The 16,496-nt window shown below is 46.3% G+C and overlaps 1 protein-coding gene across 1 annotated transcript in view; it reads left to right on the top strand.

Annotated features, from left to right (window-relative positions):
- Positions 1-16,496, top strand: part of LOC127007559 (uncharacterized) — a 72,780-nt gene that overhangs the window by 42,401 nt on the left and 13,883 nt on the right. The window contains exons 6-12 of the mRNA XM_050878730.1: positions 1,007-1,148; positions 1,856-1,986; positions 4,387-4,546; positions 9,423-9,574; positions 12,438-12,579; positions 13,798-13,994; positions 15,033-15,162. Of these exons, the coding sequence (XP_050734687.1) occupies positions 1,007-1,148; positions 1,856-1,986; positions 4,387-4,546; positions 9,423-9,574; positions 12,438-12,579; positions 13,798-13,994; positions 15,033-15,162 (1,054 nt within the window). The remainder of the gene's footprint in view (positions 1-1,006; positions 1,149-1,855; positions 1,987-4,386; positions 4,547-9,422; positions 9,575-12,437; positions 12,580-13,797; positions 13,995-15,032; positions 15,163-16,496) is intronic.

The raw sequence follows: 16,496 nt of genomic DNA, 5'->3' as shown, positions 1-16,496 counted from the left end.
CTTCACCACTCATCTTCACCTGTCACTTTCGTCAGTCACTTTCACCAGTCACTTTCATCAGTTGCAATCATGTCATCCCCTATCCAGTCACCTTCATCAGTCACTTTCACTCGTCACCCTCATCTGTCACCCTCCCTTCCAGTCACTTTCACCTGTCACCTTCCCCAGTCGCAGCAAACACTAAAGAGAGCCGAAGAAGAGAAGATATTTGTTTAACGGAGCAGATGGGAAATGTTGAAACCCTAAATGACTGCCTCTCCTTGCTTCCTTCCTTCCTTCCTTCCTTCACCTCTTGCTTCCTTCCTTCCTTCCTTCCTTCACCTCTTGCTTCCTTCCTTCCTTCCTTCCTTCACCTCTTGCTTCCTTCCTTCCTTCCTTCCTTCACCTCTTGCTTCCTTCCTTCCTTCCTTCCTTCACCTCTTGCTTCCTTCCTTCCTTCCTTCCTTCACCTCTTGCTTCCTTCCTTCCTTCCCTCCTTCACCTCTTGCTTCCTTCCTTCCTTCCTTCCCTCCCTCCTTGCTTCCTTCCTTCCTTGCTTCCTTTCTTCCTTCCTTTCCTCCTTCCTTCCTTCCCTCCTTGCTTCCTTCCTTTCTTCCTTCCTTTCCTCCTTGCTTCCTTCCTTCCTTGCTTCCTTTCTTCCTTCCTTCCCTCCTTGCTTCCTTTCTTCCTTCCTTCCTTCCCTCATTGCTTCCTTCCTTCCTTCCTTCCCTTGTTATTTTCTTTCTTCCCTACTTTCTTCCTCACTATTTTTTCCCTCCCTCCCTCCTTCCTTCTTTCTTCGTTTCAACCTTCTTTCCTTATTCTCTTCTTCACGTTTACTTTTCCCTCCCTCCCTTTCTCCTTCCCTCCTTCCTTCCTTTCTAATATTTTTCCCTCCATCCCTCCCTCCTCCCTTCATCACTTCCTCACTTCCTTCCTTACCTACATTTATTTCACTCCAAATCTCATTTTTCCTACTGCCAAAACACCTTCCAATCCCCTACTCCCTCCCTCCCATCTTCTCTAGACGCTGGAAGGAGGAAACATCACAAGAAGCAGACTGTCCTTCATACCTGGCAGGAAGGATGACGGGGCCACGCTCACCTGTACAGCCTCCACGGTCAGCCCCAACGCTACCCTCGCCACCGCCCACCAGCTCGCCGTCCAATGTGAGTCCCCCGTTGGCTTCAAAAAGGGAAAGAAAGAAAGGAGGGTTTTGTAGGGGCGAGAGAGAGGGTTGCTAGGGAGGGGGAAAGGGTCACTGTGGAAAGCTCTTTGATGGGCGTCTGTCTGTAAGAGATTGAGACTTTGCATGGTAGACGTTGTTTTGGAATGTGTGTGTGTGTGTGTGTGTGTGTGTGTGTGTGTGTGTGTGTGTGTGTGTGTGTGTGTGTGTGTGTGATTTTTTGTTGTTCCGTTTTTTGATACGTCTTTCAATCACAACTTTCTTTTGTTTAATGTTTTCTCAGTATTTTTTTTAATTCTCTCTCTCTCTCTCTCTCTCTCTCTCTCTCTCTCTCTCTCTCTCTCTCTCTCTCTCTCTCACTCTCTCTCTCTCTCTCTCTCTCTCTCTCTCTCTCTCTCTCTCTCTCTCTCTCTCTCTCTCTCTCTCTCTCTCTCTCTCTCTCTCTCTCTCTCTCTCTCTCTCTCTCTCTCTCTCTCTCTCTCTCTCTCTCTCTCTCTCTCTCTCTCTCTCTCTCTCTCTCTCTCTCTCTCTCTCTCTCTCTCTCTCTCTCCTCTACCCCATCTACCTCTCCACCCTTCTCTCCCTCTACAATCTTCTCTCTTTCTCTACACTCTACCACCCATCTACACCACCTATCTATACCCTCGCCACACCCACTACAGCCTCCTTGCACTCTCTCACCCCTACCAGACATGCCCTCGGCCTGGTGTAGCTTCGGCTCGTCGCTCGACTGGGCCAACATCAAGGAGGGCGATGACGTTTACTTCGAGTGCTCCATCGACGCCAACCCTCCGGTGACGCGGGTGACTTGGAGGCACAACGTAAGGAGGGAAGAGGAGGAGGGAGAGAGGGAGGGACGGGGAAATAGATAGAGGGAGGAACGGAAGGGGCGGAGGAAGGAGAGGTAGTAACACGGTAGGGATAGGGATAGAAGGAGGGAGAGAAGGAAGGTGAAGGACAGGAACGGAGGAAGGGAGGGAAAGTAGAGATGGAAGGAACAGGGATGAAGGAAGGAAAGGAAGGAAGGAAGGAAGCGGAGGGTGTGATGGTAGGGACAGGGATGAAGGAGGGACGGGAAGGAGGGAGGGAAGGACGATAAAGGTGGAAAGGACGGAAGGAAGGAAAGGGAGATAGAGGAAAAGTGAAGAAGATAGGGATGGAGAAAGAAAGAAAAAGGGGAGGGAAGATATAGAGCAGAGGAAGGAAAGGATGGGAAGGGAAGCCGGTGAGGAGGAGAGAAGAAAGTGACGGAGGAAAGAAGGAAGGATGAGTAGAGAGAGAGAGAGAGAGAGGATAGTTGTCAGTAGGGAGAAAGAGAAAAGTGCTTTACTGAGGTCTGGTTAGCATTGAGGGACGTGTCTAAAGAGGGAAGGAAGAGGAGGAGGAGGAGGAGGAGGAGGAGGAGGAGGAGGAGGAGGAGAGATGAATGAGGGAGGAAAATGATGGTGAACATGAGCGTGAAGGATACGACAGGAGACAGGAATAAGAGATAAGAGGAGATGAAAGTGTGCGTGAGGGAATGAATGAATGAATGAATGAATGAATGAATGAGGAAAGGGAGAGAAAGTACAAAAAATGAGTTAAGAATGAAGAGGTAGAGGAAGGAGTGAAGAAAGAAAGGGATGGAAGAAGAAGAAAGGGACGGAAGAAGGAAGTTGTAGGAGAGGGATAAGATAAAAAAAAGTGAGTAGAGGAGAGAGAGAGAAACAGAAGGAAGGAATAGAGAAAGTACAAAAAGGTATTAAGAATGATAGAATGAAGAGGAAGATGTGGAGAAAGAAGGGAGAAAGAAAGAAAGGGATGGAAACTAGAAAAGAAGTCGAGGAAATTAAAATGAAAGTGTAAAAGAACGAGGAAAGGAAGAAAAGGAAAGAAGAAGAAGAAGGAGGAGTTAAGAAAGAAGGAAAAAAGAGGAGGGATAAGGAAAGTGAGGAGAGAAGAAGATTTAGGAGGGAAATATGGAAATAGAGAAAGAGGGAAAGAGATAACAAAATAAAACAGAGGAGGAGAAGGAGGAGGAGATGAAAGAGAAGAAAGTAAGGATAAGGAGGAAACGAAAAAAAAACAGAAGGAGGAAAAGGAAAACACACACAGAGAAAGAAAGGAATGAAAGAAAAAAATAATAACCACAAGACAACAACGTAAAGATGGGAGGAAAGGAAGGAGAAGTGGAGGAAAGTGCGGAGGAGTGGAGAGAAAGAGGGAAGCAAGGAGTGTGCGGAATAATGTCCGGGAGATACACCCGAAGGAGGAAGGAAGAGAAAAAAAGAGGAGGAGGAGGAGGAGGAGGAGGAGGAGGAGGAGGAGGAATAGAAGATAAGAAGAAAAGGAAAGCGATGGAAATAATAACGTTACAGAGAGATGTATGCTAGAAAGATTGAAAAGGGAAGAATAGAGGAAGGAAAGGTGTAGAGAGAGAGAGAAAAAAAATATTGAGGGCAAGTTGTTAAGCCGAGAGAGAGAGAACGAAACAGTGAATCCGAGGAAGTTAAGATCAGACGCAAGGGGGAAAAAATAAAGAAAAGAAAAGATAAAGAAAGACAAGAAATAAGAGATAAATGGAGATAGATGCGAGGCAAACGTGAATATATAAAAGAGGAGAACGTCGAAAGAAATTGTGGAGGTGGGGAGGAGAACTAGAGGAGGAGGAGGAGGAGGAAGAGAAGGAGGAGAAAGTATAGACAGAGGGAATGAAAGATTAAGAGACGGAGAGGTGAAGGGAGAGAGAGGGCAAACAGATGGAGGAGAAAGAGAGAAATGAAAAAAGCAACAACATACTGACAAACAGAGCATCGAGAGAGAGAGAGAGAGAGATACAGCTGGCAAACGTATTATAAAAAGGAATTGATTGAGATAGAGAGAACTATAAAATGCAGATGTACAGGAAGAGAAATGGAGAAGGGTCAGACAAAGAGAGTATGATATAAATAGACAAAAATATGAAAAGGACATCAAAGAAAACAGAAAAGAAAAAGAAAAACCCATCTCTCACACACACACACACACACACACACACACACACACACACACACACACACACCACCTCCTCACTCCACTCACCCCATCAAACCCTCCACAAGACTCCTCACCGTTTACACACATACACCTCCCTTCTCCACCTCCTCCACCCACACACGCCCTCCCTCCCTCGCAGCACCTCCCTCCACCCACTCCCTCCAACTCCTTCACACCTTCACCTTCTGCTTCGCCTCCTCCCGTAGGACGCCCCGCTGGGTCACAACGTATCGGCGGGCATTATCGTGAGCAACCAGAGCCTCGTCCTCCAGCGGGTAGTTCGTGCGCAGGCTGGGCGTTACTCCTGCCTGGCCCACAACGCCGTCGGGACCTCCGCCTCCAATACGCTGCGTCTCGATGTCAAGTGTGAGTATGTGTTTGAAGGTGGAGAGGGAGGAAGAGGGGCAGTTAGTGGGTGGGGAAAGAGAGAGAGGAAGGGGAAAGGGTGATTGAAGAGAGAGAGAGAGAGAGAGAGAGTGGCAACTGCCTGTGTGTGTGTGTGTGTGTGTGTGTGTGTGTGTGTGTGTGTGTGTGTGTGTGTGCGTGTATCTGGGTTTGTGTATTCCTTCTCTTTTACATGATTTATTTGCTGTTACGTTGCGTACACACTCTCTCTCTCTCTCTCTCTCTCTCTCTCTCTCTCTCTCTCTCTCTCTCTCTCTCTCTCTCTCTCTCTCTCTCTCTCTCTCCCCACCCCCCACTCACCCAGGAAGCACGTTGAAATAGCAGATGTGAACTAGTAACAAATTTAATGCTCGGAGTCAGTGAGATATGGGATGTGAAAAAGGGGGAGAAAGTAATCAGGTTTGCGAGTGAGTGTGCAAATAAACAGAAATAAACAAATGAGTTGGAAATAAATGAAAATCCCAACAGGTGTGAAAATAAATATATCCGTAGATGAGTGAATAAACGCGCAAATTAATGGATAAAGAAGAAAACATGTGTATAAACAAATGAATTAATGAGGAAAATGAGGAAAATAAATACAGCCTTAGATAATTAAGTACATGTGCAAATATATAAATGAAAAGCAAATACGTGTGCAAGATTACGAATAAATACATGAATAAATAAATAGATAAATTGAATAATCATGCAGGTAATTAATCAAGGAAAAGGCAGCAGGTAACTCACACGCATTGCCTCAGAGCTCAAATCAGTCTCCTTTTTTTTTTTTTTTTAGCTTTTCAACATCAAGTAAAGCATTTGAAGCAGAATAACAATCTCTCTCTCTCTCTCTCTCTCTCTCTCTCTCTCTCTCTCTCTCTCTCTCTCTCTCTCTCTCTCTCTCTCTCTCTCTCTCTCTCTCTCTCTCTCTCTCTCTCTCTCTCTCTCTCTCTGTCTCTCTCTCTCTCTCTCTCTCTCTCTCTCTCTCTCTCTCTCTCTCTCTCTCTCTCTCTCTCTCTCTCTCTCTCTCTCTCTCTCTCTCTCTCTCTCTCTCTCTCTCTCTCTCTCTCTCTCTCTCTCTCTCTCTCATGACCTCTCCTTTAATCTCTTTTGGCCTCTCGTTGTTTTATTTTGCAGGGGTTCCTTTTTGTCCCTGTTTTTATTTCTTGCCCTTGAGCTGCCTTCCTTACTATAAAAACAAAGAAAAGTTGATAAATATAGATTAGGAAGTCGATTCGTCCTTCTGATCAAACCCGTCCCATCAAGACTGTTGCTTACGGACTCAATCGCCAATCTGAGAGGAGGTAACTGGCTGACGAACTGCCTCTAGACCCTCCGAAGGCAGATCACGTGCAGGGTCGTTAGCGGAGGAGGAGGAGGAGGAGGAAGAGGAGAGAGAGGAAGGAAGGAGGAGAAGGAACGAAAACAATGAATACAGAAAAAAAATCTTAGTCCACAAACTCTCCCTTCTCCTCCTCCTCTTCTTTTTTCCTCCTCCTCCTCCTCCTCCTCCTTCTCCTCCTCCTCCTTCTCCTTCTCCTCCTCTTCTGCATAACGTTTTCTTATTTCCTTGTTTTCATCTGTGTGTGTGTGTGTGTGTGTGTGTGTGTGTGTGTGTGTGTGTGTGTGTGTGTGTGTGTGTACCATGATTATTTTTCCATCCTTGTTTTCCCTCGTGTGTTTGTCTAATTTTCCTCCGTATACGTAGCCCCCCCCCTCTCTCTCTCTCTCTCTCTCTCTCTCTCTCTCTCTCTCTCTCTCTCTCTCTCTCTCTCTCTCTCTCTCTCTCTCTCTCTCTCTCTCTCTCTCTCTCTCTCTCTCTCTCTCTCTCTCTCTCTCTCTCTCTCTCTCTCTCTCTCTCTCTCTCTCTCTCTCTCTCTCTCTCTCTCTCTCTCTCTCTCTCTCTCTCTCTCTCTTCTCTCTCTCTCTCTTTCTCTCTTCTCTTCCCTTTCTCTCTCCTCCCCATGTTACTCGTTTCTTTCTCTTTCTTCTTCCTTCCTCCTTTCATTCCTTCCTCTTCCCCTCCTTGTCTACATCCAGATGACTCCCAACCGCCCCTCAGTTCTTTTTTTGGGTCTCGGTCGCTCCCTCCATTATTTGGTCTTTCCTCCTCCTCTGGGGGCGCTCTCGCCCTCTCTCTCTCTCTCCGTCTCTGCTATCCTCCTTCCTGTGTTTCCTCGTACGCTTTCTCCAATATCTTTATTTTCTCATCTCTTCGCTTCTCTTCTCTTCTTCGTCCAGTTTCTTCATGCCTTTTAGTGTTTCCTTCCTTCCTTCCTTCCTTCCTTCCTTCCTCTTTGCGCATTTTCAGTCCCCATTTCGCTCTATTATCCTTCCTCTTTTCCCGTTCCTTCCTTCCTTCTTAATCCTCCCTTTGCCCTCCTCAGGCTTTCAGCTCTCCCACATCTTACGCAAAGTCCCCTTATGTATATTTTCACAGCCTTATGCCTCTCCCCTCCCCTCTTGTCTCCACCCATCTGTCCCCTTTTCCTCCTCTCCCTCTCTCCCTCTCCTCCCCTTCCCTCTTGTTTTCCTTCCTATCTCTTCCCCTTTCCTCCTCTCCTTCTCTCCCTCTCCTCCCCTTCCCTCTTGTTTTCCTTCCTATCTCTTCCCCTTTCCTCCTCTCCTTCTCTCCCTCTCCTCCCCTTCCCTCTTGTTTTCCTTCCTATTTCTCCCTTTTTGCTCCTTTCCTGCTCTCCCTCTCCTCCCCTTCCCTCTTGTTTTCCTTCCTCTCTCTCCCCTTTTGCTCCTCTCCTTCTCTCCCTTTCCTCCCCTTCCCTCTTGTTTTTCTTCCTATCTCTCCCCTTTTGCTCCTCTCCTCTCCCTCTGCTCCCTTTCCCTCTTTGTTTCCTCCCTATCTGCCCCCTTTTCCTCCCCTCCCTCTCCCCCTTCCCTCTTTGTTTCCTCCCTATTTGTCCCCTCTTACTCCTCTCCCTCTCCCCGTTCCCTCTTTGTTTCCTCCCTCTTTGTCCCCTCTTGCTCCTCTCCCTCTCTCTCCCTTCCCTCCCTTTCGCTTTTGCTTCCCTTTTCTTTCTCTCCCTCTCTCCCTTCCACCTCAAACATTGCTCCCGTTGCTGCCTTCCCTCTCTCATATTTTCATACCTTCTGTCTATCTTCACTTTCCTCCTCCTTCTTTTTTAGTCTCCCCTGCAATCACGTCATTTCCCTATCGTGCTCTTTTGCGCTGATGACCGTTGTACAAATAAACATTCCGAGTCTGACACCTTCCTACCTCTCTGCTTCCCTTCTTAAATGATAGTAAGAATCACCCTCCCCGTCCATCTGTCATTCGCTGGCTCCTCGTAGCCTTCCTCTTCTTCCTGCTCCTCTTCCTGCTTCTGGTCCTCCTCCTCCTCCACTCTTACGCACCCTGACACCCAACACGTACCCTTCGTTCTATTAGTTTACTTTTCTTTTCATATTTCTTCAAAGTTGCTCTTTTTCATATTTTCCAGTCTTATAATATTTACACATTCTCACAGGTCTTATCTTTTTTGTTTTGTTTTCTCTTACAGTCTCCTTTAGTTTTCACAGCATCGCACAGTTTCCTTTTATTTTCACATTCTCACACGTTGTTATTCCTTGCTGTATTATACCCACACTCTCCTTATATTTTCCGCGTTCTCCCTCGGTCTCCTCAAACTTCAATACCACCAACACCTCACCTCAATACCTACAATATCTCACACCAATACTTCGCCTCAGAACCTCATTTACAACAGCACACATCAATACCTATAGTAAGACTCACCTTAAAGTGCGGCTGTGTCGGTGCCCTGCGAGGAACAAGCGGGAGTACAGCGTTGCCACGTTTTTAACCCCGCGTTGGTTTTTCTCTCTCTCTCTCTCTCTCTCTCTCTCTCTCTCTCTCTCTCTCTCTCTCTCTCTCTCTCTCTCTCTCTCTCTCTCTCTCTCTCTCTCTCTCTCTCTCTCTCTCTCTCTCTCTCTCTCTCTCTCTCTCTCTCTCTCTCTCTCTCTCTCTCTCTCTCTCTCTCTCTCTCTCTCTCTCTCTCTCTCTCTCTCTCTCTCTCTCTCTCTCTCTCTCTCTCTCTCTCTCTCTCTCTCTCTCTCTCTCTCTCTCTCTCTCTCTCTCTCTCTCTCTCTCTCTCTCTCTCTCTCTCTCTCTCTCTCTCTCTCTCTCTCTCTCTCTCTCTCTCTCTCTCTCTCTCTCTCTCTCTCTCTCTCTCTCTCTCTCTCTCTCTCTCTCTCTCTCTCTCTCTCGTTGCGTTACCGCCACGAGGATTTTAATGTTTTTGCTTACTCATGTCAGCTTATTTTAACGTACATTCCTTCACGATATAATCTAAATATAATTGTGAAACTACTTACACATCCCAAAACGAAAGGGAAACTCAATAATATGTATAGCATTTTTTAGCAACGCTGTAAAATACGTATGCCACGTTTCTTTATATGCTATAAATATCTTATCCATAATAAGTTAACTGCTCTTTCATACGTTATAATACTAAGATTAAATGTGTATGCATATTTGCTGATCATATTTGCCATGGTTTTACTTATATTAGGACATTTCTACATCGCGGGCTAGGAGACATGTGGCAAAGCTGTACAAGGGGATCTACGCTGAACCCTCAACCGCACGTTTAGCCGAGTCAGACTTTAACACCAATACCTGACTTCACTACCTCACCTCAGTACGTCAGGACCTTCAACACCTCAACCTTCAACAACCGACATGCAAAACCACACCTAAGTACCTCACCTCACACCAAATTCTCACCTCACACCAAAACCTCACCTCACATCATCCTACTTTTTCCCTTCCCTTCCTCACCACATCAACTAACAACATCCTCTCTCTCCCCCACACCTTCCCGCCCCCCTCCCGCAGTCGCACCTGTCTGCTCCCCCGGCCAAGTGACCACGTACGCCGTCAGCAGGTACGAGGACGCCGAGGTGACCTGCTCGGTGGACGCCAACCCGCTGCAGGAGTCCTACCAGTGGACCTTCAACAACACGGCGGACACCATAGACGTGCCGCAGGTAAGGGGGGCTGGAGGGAGGGACTGATGGAGAGAGAGAGAGAGAGAGAGAGAGAGATTAGAGGAACTGCAATAACACAGTGAAAATATCCCGTCATGACCATCACTGAGTGCCGGGGATCGAACCCGAGCCTTCTGAGTAGAAGTCAGGACAGCAAACCAACTGCGCCGCCGATTATAGCTAAAAGGTCACCGCGCCTGAGGCCACCTCCTCGACACTCAGTGGTGTTCATTACGGGATATTTTCACTGTGTTATTGCAGTTTCTCTAATGTATATATACACCGTATGTGCGAAAAGGGGTTGATTAACAGGGTTTCCGACAGTCACGAGTGTGAGCGGGGTCACCTTCACCTTCATGTCCACAGTGCGGGGCTGGGGCGTCAGGTAAAGGCCGCAGAAGTGGCCTCTGGTGCGGTGACCTTTTAGCTCAGAGGTTCTCAAACTGGGTGCCGTGGCACCCTGGGGTGCCATGGACAGTGCCTAGGGGTGCCATAAGATTATTATGAATTTTGAATCATGCCGTTTTTCTTCTTTATGGTAGTCTGCATTTATAACTCTTAAGTTAATCTAATTCTACTGATGAGTTCTATGTTTGGGCATGTACTGTACCGTATGTTAATTTTGGTTTGAGTATAGATTATAATTTTAATTCATTAATTAAAGTAATTTAAACAGGTAGGCTACAATTGTGTATAAGAAGTTAATTCAAGTGAGGAGTGGGGGGGGGGGGGTGAAAAAGGGGGTCCACAAAAGGGTTTGTATAAGTTCAGGGTGCCGTCACTGAACAATGATTGAGAACCACTGTTTTGGCTCATCGGTGGCGTGATTGGTTTGCTGCCCTGACTTCTACTCAGAAGGCTCGGGTTCGATCCCCGGCACTCGGTGGTGTTCATTACGAGAGAGAGAGAGAGAGAGAGAGAGAGAGAGAGAGAGAGAGAGAGAGAGAGAGAGAGCACACAAAGACACACACACACACACACACACACACACACACACACACACACACACACACACACACACACACACACACACACACACACACACACACACACAGATAGATAGATAGATAAAAAAAGATAGTACTAGTTAGATTGTGTTTCGTTTGGCCCTATCCGTGTTTGGTCCCCAGCTGGAGGGATTCCTGTACGTGTGGGCGAAGGGCGCTAAAGTGTGCGAAAGTGTTCAGTCCTTTGTTCAGAAACGTGCAACATTTATGGAAGTAGAATATAATGGTATTTTTTTAGCATATCGACAGAGATTGAGCTCCATATGTCAAAAGTCATTTAGGTGCCATTAGGAGAGTAACGGGAAAGGAAGAGTTGAGGATGTAGGCCATAGCTGTGCGCTGCGTCGGCGTTGATCTCCGTCACCTCGGCCCTGGAGCCTGCGGTGCTTGGAAACTCATCACCAAGGGACACAGAGCCAGAGTGACGTTCAAGTTGCCACAGTTTATCTTAACCAGGTCTCCTCAGGTACCCATTTATCGGACAGCCGGAAAGGGAGGATGACTTGCTGGGTGAGCTCTCTATCTCTATCTATCTATCTATCTATCTGTCTATCTATCTATATCTCCTCATCTATATCTTCTCATTCTTCATCTCTTAACACCCTTCTCTTCCTCCCTGGGTCTCTTCTCCCTCCGGCACTCTTCTATATTCTTCCTTGCTATCCCTTCTCCCTTTCCTTCTCCTTACCGTCTCATCACCTCTCATGTCCTCCCTTTCCCTTCCCCCTCACGCTCCGTTCACCCATTTATTCCTTTTCCCATTCTCACCATCATACCATCATTAGTTCCTCTCTGCCTTCCCCTCTTCTCCCTTCCATGTACTGTTTTTGTTTTTGTTGTTGTTTTTTTATCTTTCCTTTTCCCTCCTCCCTTCATTCCCTTCCTCTTCCCCTCCTTGCCGACATCAAGGTGACTCCCAACCGCCCCTCAGTTCCTTTTTTCTTTCCTTCTCTGCTTCCACTTTTCTTCCTCTTCTGGCCTCCTGCACCTATTCTTAAACCCCTTTCATTTCCAGTTGCTGTTCACTTTCTAATCTGTCTCAAATTCCCCTTTTTATTAATCCCTCTTTCCTCCTCGTCATCATCATCTTCCCTTTCCCCTTCTCAAATCCCTTTCCCTTTCACAATACGTTCCCTTCACCTACTTAACCCCTTTCTCTTTCACATTATCGTCGTTTCCCCCACGTCAATCTTTTTATTGGTCCCTCTCTCCTCCTCGTCATCATCATCTTCCCTTTCCCCGTCTCAAATCCCTTTCCCTTTCACCTGCTTAAACCCTTTCCCTTTCACGTCATGGTCATTTCCCCCACGTCAACCATTATATCTTTCCCCGTCATGGTTCCTTCAACTTCTCAACATCATTTTCATCCTTTATCCGCTTTCCTATTTGTTGCTTAACGTTTTTATTTTTTTCATTTTTTTTTTTTTTTGCTTCATTTTCAGAGCACTTTCATCCTCCCTAACTCCATTCTCTTTATTCCTATTGTCCTTAATCATCCATCTCCTTCTTTCTTCCTCCTTTTCCACCGGCTTTATCACCTCCTTAACCCTTTTTTTTCTTTTCTTTTATCTTCATTTTCTGGGCCCTTTTATCTCCCTGCTTCCTTTCCCTTCATCAGTATTATCCTTTCAGCATCCTAACAACCATCTCTTCCTTTCTTTCATCTCTTCTATAGGCTCTTCCACATCCCTGATTCCTTTCTTCTTCTTTAATCTTCAGTCTCAAAGCTCTTTCAACTCCCTGCTTCCTTTCTCTCCATCCCTAGTATCCTTTCACCATCCTTACATCCTCCTCCTTTCTTCTTCCTCCTCCAATGTCTTCCGCGCCTCCCTAACCCGTGTCTCCTTCTCCTCCAGGGCCGCTTCACCTCCCTGAGCAGTCACAGCGTCATCACCTACACGCCGATGACGCCCCTGGACTACGGCACCCTCCTCTGCTGGGCCACCAACCCCATCGGCACCCAGAAGCTGCCCTGCGTCTTTCACATAGTGCCAGCGGGTGAGTGCCACGCCGAGGAGGAGGAGGAGGAGGAAGATAAACGAGAGAATGAAGAGGAAAATAAGTTGATAGAAGTGAAAGAGAATGAGGTGAGGAAGAGGAGGAGGAAGAGGAGGATAAAAAAAGAGAATCATGAGGAGAAAGAGGATTAGGAGGAGGATAAAGGAGAAGAGATGAAGAAAGAGGGGGAGAAGGAAGATAAAAGAGATGATAAAGAGGAGAATAAGTTGATGGAAAAGGTGGAAGAGAATGAGGTGAGAGAAGAGGAGGAGGAGGAGGATAGAAAAAAGATAATTATGAGGAGAAAGAAGATTAGGAGGAGGAAAAAGGACAGGAGATGAAGAAGGAGGAGGGGGAGGAAGAGGAGGAGGAGGAGGAGGAGGAGGAGGGTAAACGAGAGGAGATGGAAAAGGAGGAGGAGGAGAAGAACGACACATGAGAGAATGAAGAGGATAACGAGGAAAAAGAGGAGGAGGGTAAGAGCAGGAGGAGGAGGAGGAGGAGGAAGATAAACGAGAGAATGAAGAGGAAAATAAGTTGATAGAAGTGAAAGAGAATGAGGTGAGGAAGAGGAGGAGGAAGAGGAGGATAAAAAAAGAGAATCATGAGGAGAAAGAGGATTAAGAGGCAAAAAAGGAGAAGAAGAAGGAGAATATCACAGAAAATAAGGAGGTGACTGAGGAGAAAGAGGAAGAAGAGGAGAAGGAGTAGGAGGACGACGACGACGATGAATAGAAGAAAAACAATAAACGCATGAAGGAAACAAAAAAGTATAGACGATATGATGCCGCCCTTACTGTTTTGATCCTTTTAGTGTTTTTTTTATGATTTGTGAAACCTAAAACCACGGACTAAAAGAAGAGAGAAAAAGACTGCTCCGGTAAGCTGCTAATGAACAGAATATTAAAAAGAAAGGATAAACTAAATGTGAATGAATTAGTATAGTGCGGGAAAAGCATAAGAGAAAAGATTGTAGGACGGAAACAAAAGAAACGCGCGCATTACAAGAGGAAATGCGAGGACGGGCGTGAAATCCTGCGTAGAGAAAATTACTTTGCGTTTTGTGTTATTTCTTTTCTTCATTTTTATCATTATTATTATTATCATTATTATTATTAGATTAACTTTTTGTCTCTTTACTTCTTCTACTACTACTACTACTAACACTACTACTACTACTACTACTACCATTACCACTACCCTTCCCCCCTCTCACAGGCAAGCCGGAGCCCCCCACTAACTGCACGGTGCTGGGAGGCGGAGTGCGGGAGGTGCGGGTGCGGTGCGAGGCGGGGGCGAGCGGAGGGCTGACACAACACTTCCTGCTCACTGCCAGTCCCACCCACCTGTCCGCCCCCCACCTGTCCAACCCCCAGCCCCTCAACCTCACCGCCCTAGAGGAGCCGGAGTTTCTGGTGAGTTTCGGGGGGCCTGTTGGTTAGGTTGGGTTGGGTTGGGTTGATTGTTTGTTGGTTTTGTGTTCTTGGGTAGGCTTGCTTGAGGGGCCAGGATGGTGCTCGGCCCCCGCCCGTCATGGCGCAGGCAAGTGTTTATATTGACGCCATTTTGGTTTGGTTGTGTTCTTGTTTTTGTGTTGGTTTGAGTTCTCTTTGTGTTGCTTTGGTCGTGTTCTTAGTTTTCAGTTGATAGAAAAAATGGTCGAAGAAGTAGTAGTAGTAGTGGTAGTAGTAGTAGTAGTAGTAGTAGAAATAGTAGGAGGAGGAGGAAGAAGAGATTGTTGTTCTTGTTGTAGAAAGGAGAGAGGCAGCAGCAACAGTAGTAGTAGTAGTAGTAGTAGTAGTAGTAGTAGTAGTAGTAGTAGTAGTAGTGGTAGTAGTAGTAGTAGTAGTAGTGATAGTTTTTCTCCTTTTCAAAACTATTCTTCATTATTATCCTCGCATGGTATATTTGCCCGACGAACAGTGTTGCATTACTCGTTTTTAGCGTTTTTCCTTCGTTCTGCATATTATATCATCCTTTTTTTTTCCTTTGGTGAGAAATTATCTGATATTTTTTATTTATTTATTCTCTGTTGGTAGTAAAATATTTCACATTCTCTCTCTCTCTCTCTCTCTCTCTCTCTCTCTCTCTCTCTCTCTCTCTTTCCTTGTCCACCTTTACCTATTTCATCTATAAATGTTTGTATATCTTCATATCTCTCTTATCTCTCATCAACCTCCTTTCCCTCTTCTCCTTCAATACATCTCCCTCTTCTCCTTTGCCATATCCAACTATATCTATTTATCTGTCTATCTCTCTTTCCTCTTCCTTCACTATCTCTCCTTCCCAACCCTCACCTATTTCCAACTCACACCACGACCCAGCTAAGAAACTTTTACGAATCTCCCTTTTCTCTTTATCCCCCTTCCACCGCACCCCTCAACCAACCACCCCCACCTGGCTACCAACACCTACGCCATTGTCGCCTCCTGGTTCCTCCCTCGACGCGGCAGGTGGAGGGGCTGGCGGTGGGGGGCAGGTACCAGCTGAGGGTGAGGGCCGTGAACGACAAGGGTATGAGCGAGCCAGCTGTTCTCACGGTCAGCAGCCGCAGCACCAACGGAACGCTCTACCAGCTGTACGGTAAGTTCTGAGGATTAGGAGGAGCAGGAGGAGGAGGAGGAGGAGGAGGAGAAGAAGGAGAAGGAGGAGGAGAAGGAGGAGAAGGAGGAGGAAGAAAAGGAGGAAGAGGAGGAAAACGAAGAAATAAGAGAAGGAAAATATGATACAGAAGAAGAAAGAGAAAGAGAAGAAGGAGAAGGAGGAGGAGGACGAGGAGGAGGAGGAGGAAGAGGAGGAGAAAAAAAGAGGTGGAGCACGAAGAAACAAGAGAAGAAATTGATGATACTGAAGAAGAAAAGAAAGAGGAGAAGGAGAAAAATAAAACAAGAACAGTAAAGGAGACTAGGAAGAGGAGGAGGAGGAGGAGGAAGAGGAGGAGGAGGAGGAGGAGGAGGAGGAACAACCTTTTATGTGGGCTGTAATGCATGGAAAAGAAAGAGAGAAAGAGGGGAGAAGGAGGAGAGATAAAGACGGAGAAGAGGATTAAAGATTACGCGAAAAACTAGGACGAATTGGATGTGTGAGGTTGTAAAGTTTAGGACACAGGGAAAGGAGGAGGGGGGGAGGAGGAGGAGGAGGAGGAGGAGGAGGAGGAGGAGGAAGAGCAGGAGGATGAAGTTGGAGCTCTTTCAAGGGACAGAGAAGGCGGCTGTTTAAGGGCGGAAAGAAAAAAAAATAAAAAGGGGAAGAAAATGGAAGTGATATACCAGTGCGAAGGAACAAGAAAAAGGGGGAAAGGAGGGGAAGAGGATAGAGAAGAGGAAGGAAAAAAGTTTAAAGAGGCAGAAAATAGCGTAGGACAAGTAGGAGTGTGTGTGTGTGTGTGTGTGTGTGTGTGTGTGTGTGTGTGTGTGTGTGTGTGTGTGTGTGTGTGTGTGTGTGTGTTAGCTTAAAGATAAGTTGGAAACGAATGAAGAAATGGAGCAAGGAGGTGGAATAAAGGGAGAGGGAGGAATGGATGGAAAGGAGAAAGAAGGGGAATAGGAAAGGTAGAAAGGAAGGAAATGTGATTGCAAGGAAGGGAGGCGAAAACGACTGCCGAACGTTAGCAGAAAGAGACGAGGAATGAAGGAAACGGTGCGTGTGGACAGAAAAAGGAATTAGGGGGAGAGGAAGGAAGGAAGGGATATGTTAAGCTGCAGGAAAAAGAGAAATTACTGAATAAAGACGATTATAAAAAGAATACTGCATTAAGGAAGGAAGAAAAAAGGAAAGGAGGGGATGCAGCGGACGTGGAATTCTTAGGAAAATACAAAAAAATAAACGTAACTTTGAAGAGATATGAAAAGTTCCCTTCCTAGATCGATTATATGCAAAACGTTCTAGATATGAAGCGTTCCATTCCTAGATCGAGT

The sequence above is a fragment of the Eriocheir sinensis genome, chromosome 35, assembly GCF_024679095.1.
Source record: "Eriocheir sinensis breed Jianghai 21 chromosome 35, ASM2467909v1, whole genome shotgun sequence".
Classification (NCBI taxonomy): domain Eukaryota; kingdom Metazoa; phylum Arthropoda; class Malacostraca; order Decapoda; family Varunidae; genus Eriocheir; species Eriocheir sinensis.
The sequence above is the reverse complement of the archived record's forward strand: the minus strand, read 5'-3'. Positions and strand labels throughout refer to the sequence as shown.